Below are 10,000 nucleotides of genomic sequence, written 5' to 3'. Positions count from 1 at the left end.
GAAAATGTAAACAGATTCCTAAATATAAGTTCCACACATGATCCACATAAGTCAAGTTCGGTTCCACATAAGACAATCCCCACCTAAGTTCCACCTAAGACAATATTCCACATACAAAAAAAAAGTTGGTAAAATAGTCCTCAAGTTATGGAAGAAGTTAAGAGAAAATGACCTGTAAATTATCCAACACACGTCTCTGGAATGGCCTTGTAACTTATCGAAGAAGGTGGAGAAAAAATGGCTTTTAAATTACCTACCAAACCTAACCTAACCCAACCCAACCTATTCTAACGTAACATAACATAACCTAAACCAAACTATCCGATTCTAACGCAACCCAACCCAACCTAACCTAACCTACCCTAACCTAACCCAACCCAACATATCCTAACGTAACATAACATAACCTAAACCAAACTATCCGATTCTAACGCAACCCAACCCAACCTAACCTAACCTACCCTAAGCTAACCCAACCCAACCTATCCTAACGTAACATAACATAACCTAAACCAAACTATCCAAATCTAACGCAACCCAACCCAACCTAACCTAACCTACCCTAAGCTAATCCAACCCAACCTATCCTAACGTAAACCCACCCCAAGCTTATCCAACCCAACCTAACCTAACCTACCCTAAGCTAATCCAACCCAACCTATCCTAACGTAAACTAAACCAGCCCAACGTAACCCAACCTAACCCAACGAAACCCAACGTAACCCAACCTAACCTAACCTAACCTAACCGTCGACTCAGGTACACAGAGAGTAAAGCCTGAGGAGAATTTAATGAATCGTAGGAACTTTGAAAACAGATGAAATATGAAAGTCTCCGGTGCGATGTAAACAAATCCATTCCTCATCCTGATTGGTTGGAGAGGAATGGAGGATTGCGAAGGGCTTGTCCTGATTGGCTGGAGCATGCATGGAGGATTGTGAAGTCTTCGTTACTGATTGGTTGATTGGCTGAAGAATGAATGGGGGATTATGAAGGCCTTGTCCTGATTGGCTGAAACGTGCATAGAGGCCTCGCGACTAAATGGTTGATTGGCTGAAGCGTGCATAAAGGCCTCACTAGTGATTGGTTGATTGCCTGAGGCGTGAATAGAAGCCTCGTCCTGATTGGCTGAGGCGTGCATGGAGGATTGTGAACGCCTCGCAACCAGAATGTGCAATCATAAATTCTTCTTCAGCTGAGAGAGAAAATATTTGCTTTTATTTCCCTCAATGTGATGTGAGTTTGGGCATATTAATGGATCGAGAGAGAGAGAGAGAGAGAGAGAGAGAGAGAGAGAGAGAGAGAGAGAGAGAGAGAGAGAGAGACATCCACCTATCTTCACTGACCACGACGAACATACACAAAATTATTAAAAGAATTATAACACATCACCATCATACATTATATTATTCATTATATCCATTCAATATATCCATTCATTATATCCATTCATTATATTATTCATTGTATCCATTCATTATATTCATTCATTATATCCATTCATTATATCCATTCATTATATTATTCATTATATTATTCATTATATTATTCATTATAATTCCTGCCGCTGCTGCTATTATGTGATGTAAAAAGACATGACTGACGGTAAACAAATACATTATTCATTCTCATTGGCCGCCGGAGGACTGTTGGAGCTACGGCATGATGGGAACGATATTGAGGAACATGGTGGACTGTGGAAGCTACGGCATGATGGGAACGATATTGAGGAACATGGTGGACTGTGGAAGCTACGGCATGATGGGAACAATATTGAGGAACATGGTGGACTGTGGAAGCTACGGCATGATGGGAACGATATTGAGGAACATGGTGGACTGTGGAAGCTACGGCATGATGGGAACAATATTGAGGAACATGGTGGACTGTGGAAGCTACGGCATGATGGGAACGATATTGAGGAACATGGTGGACTGTGGGGCTACGGCATGATGGAACTGTGTAGGGAACATAGTGGACTATGGAAGCTACGGCATGATGGGAACGATATTGAGGAACATGGTGGACTGTGGGAGCTACGGCATGATGGGGAACAATATTGAGAACATGGTGGACTGTGGAAGCTTACGGCATGATGGGAACAATATTGGGGAACATGGTGGACTGTGGAAGCTGCAGCAGTGGGAACAATGTTGAGGAACATGGTGGACTGTGGAAGCTACGGCATGGTGGGAACAATATTGAGGAACATGGTGGACTGTGGAGCTACGGCATGATGGGAACAATATTGAGAGACATGAGTGGACTGTGGAAGCTACGGCATGATGAGACGTATTGAGGAACATGGTGGACGCTGTAGAGACTACGGCATGATGGGAACAATATTGGGAACATGGTGGACTGTGGGGCTACGGCATGATGGGAACAATATTGGGGAACATGGTGGTGTGGGAAGCTTACGGCATGATGGGAACAATATTGAGGGAACATGGTGGACTGTGGAAGCTTACGGCATGATGGGAACGATATTGAGGAACATGGTGGACTGTGGAAGCTACGGCATGATGGGAACGATATTGGGAACGCAGGCTGGACTATGAGCTACGGCATGATGGGAACAATGGGAACATAGTGGACTGTGAAGCTTACGGCATGATCGGTGTGTTGGGAACATGGTGGACTGTGGAAGCTACGGCATGATGGGAACATGTTGAGGAACATGGTGGACTGTGGAAGCTACGGCATGATGGGAACAATATTGGGAACATAGTGGACTGTGGAAGCTTACGGCATGATGGGAACAATATTGAGGAACATGGTGGACTGTGGAAGCTACGGCATGATGGAAACAATATTGAGGAACATGGTGGACTGTGGAAGCTTACGGCATGATGGGAACAATATTGAGGAACATGGTGGACTGTGGAAGCTACGGCATGATGGAAACGACATCTGTTTACCTTTTAAGATTCATATAATATCAATTTCCCATCAATAAATCTTTAGGTGTATATATATAAATTATACTTTAAAATGTATATCTCTGGCAGGTTATAAATATACATAATTATACTCTAAAGTGTATATATTTACCAATGTGTATATACGCAAAAAATACACTATAAAATGTATATCTTTAATGAGGCGTATATACATTATAACTATACGGTACTCTAAAATGTATATACTTAGCAAGGCACCGGGTATACATACTCTAAAATGTATATACTTAGCAAGGCACCGGGTATACATACTCTAAACTGTATATACTTAGCAAGGCACCGGGTATACATCCTCTAAAATGTATATACTTAGCAAGGCACCGGGTATACATACTCTAAACTGTATATACTTAGCAAGGCACCGGGTATACATACTCTAAAATGTATATACTTAGCAAGGCACCGGGTATACATACTCTAAAATGTATATACTTAGCAAGGCACCGAGTATACATCCTCTAAAATGTATATACTTAGCAAGGCACACGGGTATACATACTCTAAACTGTATATACTTAGCAAGGCACCGGGTATACATACTCTAAAATGTATATACTTAGCAAGGCACCGGGTATACATACTCTAAAATGTATATACTTAGCAAGGCACCGGGTATACATACTCTAAAATGTATATACTTAGCAAGGCACCGAGTATACATACTCTAAAATGTATTCTTTCATCTAGACCACATCACAATTGGTCCTCATGTTAACATTCACAAAGACTATGTTAATTTTAACCCTTGACTGGAGTTAAGTAAATGTATCTAATTATGTTAAATCTCCTGTGGAATTAAAAGTCTTTTGTGTGTTTGATCGTAAGTTGTCCTGTTAGGTGAGGTTTAGGTTAGGTTAGGTTAGGTTAGGTTAGGTTAGGTTAGGCTAGGTTAGGTTAGGTGAGGTTTAAAGATGTTTTGAGAATCCAAGACTAATTTGTTACTTATCGTTAATAGATGTATACAAATCCACAGAAAATATTGAAAAATCAGAAAAGCGAAAAATCAAACATTAAAATCACGTATTCTTTCAGTTTATTCGATTTTATCATATCCATTATTATTTCTGGTCAGTAAGATAACCGATTTTGCATTTATAAATACATGCAATTTTTCTGCAACATATTGAAGGTTGCAAGAGCTAATAATACCGTTTACTGTTGCGGTCTATGTGTGCAATATACCCACAAGAGGTGACAGCACTTGTTGACAATGATCACCACAGCAATGAATAAATTTACTTAATTTCTTCCTAACCTGAGCTGACCTGACCTGATCTAACCTAACTTGATGCTGACCTAGCTAACGGTAGCTTAACCTAACCTAATACTGACCTAGTTTACTGTAGCTTAACCTAATCTAACCTAGACTAATATTGGGCTAGTTTAACCTTAGCTCACTTAACCTATCCCCACTTGAACTAACCTAACCTAACTTAATCTAATCCAACCTAATGCTGACCTGACCTAACCTAGCATACCCCAATCTAACCTAATCTAACCCAACCTAATCTAACCTAATCTAACATAACCTAACCTAACCTTATCCCCCAAATAGCGTTAGGTTAGCTTAGGTTAGCTTAGGTTAGGTTAGGTTAGCGTTAGTGTGGTTAGGTTAGGTTAGTGTGGTTAATCATCAGGTGAGATTAGCTAGGTTAGGTTAGCGTTAGTGTGGTTAGGTTAGGTTAGTGTGGTTAATCATCAGGTGAGATTAGCTAGGTTAGGTTAGCGTTAGTGTGGTTAGGTTAGGTTAGCGTGGTTAATCATCAGGTGAGATTAACTAGGGTGGGCATACATCAGGTGACCCCATTTCTACACTTCAACAACTAAAGTCTATTAAGCACATAGTACATTAAGCTCTTACTGTAAACTACAATTAAAACTTATGTAAGATATTCTTTCCTTTGAACTTAACCAATTTAAATCCTGAGGAGCGACATTTCCAGCCAACTTTACGACATAACACAACAATAATCACAGAAAACGTTTTAAAAATCATAGAAAACTTATAAAAAAAATAACAAAATGTATAAAAAAAATCATAGAAAACGTTAAAAAAAATCATAGAAAACTTATAGTCATTAAACACCAAACATCAAGGGACTTTATAAACACCCAGCAATTACCGTTTCCTGCGTTATCAATTATTTTTATTTCCACTGTGAACTAGGATTAAAACACACACACACACACACACACACACACACACACACACACACACACACACACACACAAACACACACACACACACACACACAAACACACACACGCAATAAATCATACCCTCAACTCACTTTTAATCTTCTTAATGGAAAATAGGCGTTAAAATACATTGGTTACGCTGAAAAAAAAAAAAAGAACTGAACTATATTGTGCGGGGTAATAGGCCATTTCTACTATTAGCCACACGGAATCCTTATGATATATTGTTTTATATTATATTTATTCTATATTATTTTCATTTATTTTATATTATTTTACTTTCACGCTATTTTTTTATTTTTGCTTTTTTTTTTTCAATTTACTTGAGTGAAAAATATTATCAAAAATTATCGTTCACCAGATCCCTTTAACTATATGTATTTTAATAACGAATATCTTTAAATATCGTTCACCAGATCCCTTTAACTATATGTATTTTAATAACGAATATCTTTAAGTATCGTTCACCAGATCCCTTTAACTATATGTATTTTAATAACGAATATCTTTAAATATCGTTCACCAGATCCCTTTAACTATATGTATTTTAATAACGAATATCTTTAAATATCGTTCACCAGATCCCTTTAACTATATGTATTTTAATAACGAATATCTTTAAATATCGTTCACCAGATCCCTTTAACTATATGTATTTTAATAACGAATATCTTTAAGTATCGTTCACCAGATCCCTTTAACTATATGTATTTTAATAACGAATATCTTTAAATATCGTTCACCAGATCCCTTTAACTATATGTATTTTAATAACGAATATCTTTAAATATCGTTCACCAGATCCCTTTAACTATATGTATTTTAATAACGAATATCTTTAAATATCGTTCACCAGATCCCTTTAACTATATGTATTTTAATAACGAATATCTTTAAGTATCGTTCACCAGATCCCTTTAACTATATGTATTTTAATAACGAATATCTTTAAATATCGTTCACCAGATCCCTTTAACTATATGTATTTTAATAACGAATATCATTAAATATTGTTCACCAGATCCCTTTAACTATATGTATTTTAATAACGAATATCATTAAATATCGTTCACCAGATCCCTTTAACTATATGTATTTTAATAACGAATATCTTTAAGTATCGTTCACCAGATCCCTTTAACTATATGTATTTTAATAACGAATATCTTTAAATATCGTTCACCAGATCCCTTTAACTATATGTATTTTAATAACGAATATCTTTAAATATCGTTCACCAGATCCCTTTAACTATATGTATTTTAATAACGAAGATCATTAAATATCGTTCACCAGATCCCTTTAACTATATGTATTTTAATAACGAATATCATTAAATATCGTTAAATATCGTTCACCAGATCCTTTTAACTATATGTATTTTAATAACGAATATCATTAAATATCGTTCACCAGATCCCTTTAACTAGCATGTACATTTTTAATAACGAATATCTTTTAAGTATCGTTTCACCAGATCCCTTTAACTATATGTATTTTTAATAACGAATATCATTAAATATCGTTCACTTTAGATCCTTTAACTATATGTATTTTAATAACGAATATCTTTAAATATCGTTCACCAGATCCCTTTAACTATATGTATTTTAATAACGAATATCTTTAAATATCGTTCACCAGATCCCTTTAACTATATGTATTTTAATAACGAATATCTTTAAATATCGTTCACCAGATCCCTTTAACTATATGTATTTTAATAACGAATATCATTAAATATCGTTCACCAGATCCCTTTAACTATATGTATTTTAATAACGAATATCATTAAATATCGTTCACCAGATCCCTTTAACTATATGTATTTTAATAACGAATATCTTTAAGTATCGTTCACCAGATCCCTTTAACTATATGTATTTTAATAACGAATATCTTTAAGTATCGTTCACCAGATCCCTTTAACTATATGTATTTTAATAACGAATATCTTTAAATATCGTTCACCAGATCCCTTTAACTATATGTATTTTAATAACGAATATCTATAAATATCGTTCACCAGATCCCTTTAACTATATGTATTTTAATAACGAATATCTTTAAGTATCGTTCACCAGATCCCTTTAACTATAAGTATTTTAATAACGAATATCATTAAGTATCGTTCAGGGGTTTTAGTTCCTTCATAGAAAACGTTTATTTGTCAGGTCTTAAGTGAGGGAGACTTGATCGAATTTTAAGAGAGCGTTTCCCCCAATACTTGTGGGAGGTGAGGAAGCTGTTTTAGTTCTCTCTCACTTTCTCTCTCTCTTTCACACACTTTCTTTCTCAATGTATATCCTTGTCTCTCTCTCTCTCTCTCTCTCTCAGTCTGTCCTTGTATCTCTCTCTCTCTCTCTCTCTCTCTCTCTCTCTCTCTCTCTCTCTCTCTCTCATCTTGATAGCTGATCATAAAGACTTGCCCCGAGTAATATCTCAGGCACTAGCGAGGCTGCTCTCTCTCTCTCTCTCTCTCATTTTTCTCTCTCTACCTCTCTCTTTATTTATCTATCTTTCTCTCAGTCTGTCTGTCTATCTATCCATACATCTATCTATCTATCTAGCTATCTATTTTTCTATCCCTCTATCTATCTATCTCTCTCTCTCTCTCTCTCTCTCTTTCTCTCTCTCTTTCTCTCTCTCAGGGTAATATATCAGACATCTGGCTTGAGGCTGGGGGGGCACCGTCTCCCTGCTGGCACTTCATTCCCATGCAAATTCTCTCCAGTCTTTCCCACGACCCGCACTGAGATCACCACCACCCCCCCCCCTACTGACCCCCTCCCCATTCTAGGGTATACGACTTCCTTCATCCTCTTCCTCCTCTAAACGACCCTTCTACCTCCACCCTCAACGACCCTCTCCTCTCTAAACGACCTTCTACCTCCACCCTCCAACGACCTTCCTCCACCCCTCAACGACCTTCCTCCACCCTCAAAGACCTTCCCTCCACCCTCAACGACCTCTCCTCCACCCTCAACATTAACTATCACCTCAACGACCTTCCTCCACCCTCAACGACCTCTCCTCCACCCTCAACGACCTTCATCCACCTCAACGCGACCCTCCTCCTCTCTAAACGACCCAGCCTACCTCCACCCTCAACGACCTCTCTCCTCCACCCTCAACGACCTACCTCCACCCTCCAACGACCTCTCCTCCCACCCTCAACGACCTCTCCTCCACCTCAACGACCTTCCTCCACCCTCAACGACCTTCCTCCACCCTCAACGACCTTCCTCCACCCTCAACGACCTCCCTCCCACCCTCAACGACCTTCCTCCACCCTCAACACGACCTTCCTCCACCACTAACGACCTCCTCCTCCACCCTCAGCTGACCTTCCTCCACCCCTCAACGACCCTCCCACCCTCAACGACCTTCCTCCACCCTCCAACGACCTCTCCTCCACCCCATCCGGCCCCCATCATCCCCCCTAACCACCTAAACGACCTCCTCTCAGCGCCTCCCCTTTCCCTCGAGACCAAACGACCTTCACTTGCTCTTTCTGGGTCCATTGTTCTCTCTCTCTCTCTCTCTCTCTCTCTCTGACTCATTCTCTCTCTCTCTCTCTCTCTCTCGCTCTCTCTCTCTCTCTCTCTCTCCCTCTCTCTCGCTCTTTCTCTCTCTCTGAAAATACAATTATCTTTTAAGGGCCAATAAACACGTATTAATATCCATCCTTCCAAAGCATAATTTATTTTTCTTTCTCTCTCTCTTACTTTATTGGCATTGTCTCTCTCACTTTATTTACTTTCTCTTTCACTCTCTTTATTCAATTTCACTCTATTTCTTTTCATTAGTTATTTCTCTTTATTCGCTCTCATTATTTTTCTCTCGCTCTTTATTCAATTTCACTATTTATTGTCTCTCTCTCTCTCTCTCTCTCTCTCTCTCTCTCTCTCTCTCTCTCTCTCTCTCTCTCTCTCTCTCTCTCTCTCTCTCTCTCTCCCCTCCACTATAATGTAATATAATGTAATTTGTTATAATGTTAGTAATAATGTAACTAATCTGTGTAATATAATTTGTGCTATTATTGCATAGAATATTATTACAATTATGATACAAATAATTATACATTTATATAAAATAATTTACCTTCAATCAACCAATTAATTATTATATTTTCAGGTATGAGAAATAATAAGCGTTAATTACCTTTGTGAATCCGAATTATTGACAATTATAATACAAAGGGATTATCTACAGATTAACCCCGGGCATAATTCATCTGATTAAACACCCTAATGTTACCTGGAGTTAAGAGTAGGTTAGGTTAGGTTAGGTTAGGTTAGGTTGGGTTAGGTTGGCTTGATTTGGTTTGGTTACGTTCAGTTGGGTTAGGTTTGGTTGGGTTAGGTTTGGTTAAGTTAGGTTTGGTTAGGTTAGGTTTGGTTAAGTTAGGTTTGGTTAGATTAGGTTAGGTTAGGTTAAGTTAGGTTTGGTTAGGTTAGGTTTGGTTAGGTTAAGTTTGGTTAGGTTACGATATAAAACACTAAAACTAAAATAAAAACCAAGGGTGACTAATCTTCAGGTGATCCATACCAACTCACCATATCAATGTTCACTACTAATATGGGTGATCTTGTCTCGTCTCCCTCAGTAATATTCCTTCAGGTGGTCGACAGCAACACACACTCTCCTCTCTGTTGATGGGAAACTATTAATATTTTGATATGTTTTAGGGTGTTTGTCTGTCTGTCTGTCTGTCTGTCTGTCTGTCTGTCTGTCTGTCTATCTGTTTGTCTGTCTGTCTGTCTGTCTCTATCTGTCTGTATGTCTGTCTGTATGTCTATCTGTCTGTCTGTCTGTATGTATGTCTGTCTGTCTGT

The 10,000-nt window shown here is 38.1% G+C and overlaps 2 protein-coding genes across 2 annotated transcripts in view; both read left to right on the top strand.

The window, feature by feature from the left end:
• The window catches only part of LOC121879757, an 87,851-nt gene that overhangs the window by 60,306 nt on the left and 17,545 nt on the right, over positions 1-10,000 (top strand). The gene's annotated exons all lie outside the window — the stretch shown is intronic.
• On the top strand, positions 1,596-2,063 carry LOC121879729. Its single transcript, XM_042386494.1, has one exon. It carries the CDS (start codon positions 1,596-1,598, stop codon positions 2,061-2,063), a length of 468 nt encoding a protein of 155 aa, XP_042242428.1.

Source organism: Homarus americanus, unplaced genomic scaffold, assembly GCF_018991925.1.
Source record: "Homarus americanus isolate GMGI-L3 unplaced genomic scaffold, GMGI_Hamer_2.0 scaffold42643, whole genome shotgun sequence".
NCBI classification, from domain to species: Eukaryota; Metazoa; Arthropoda; class Malacostraca; order Decapoda; family Nephropidae; genus Homarus; species Homarus americanus.
The sequence above is the reverse complement of the archived record's forward strand: the minus strand, read 5'-3'. Positions and strand labels throughout refer to the sequence as shown.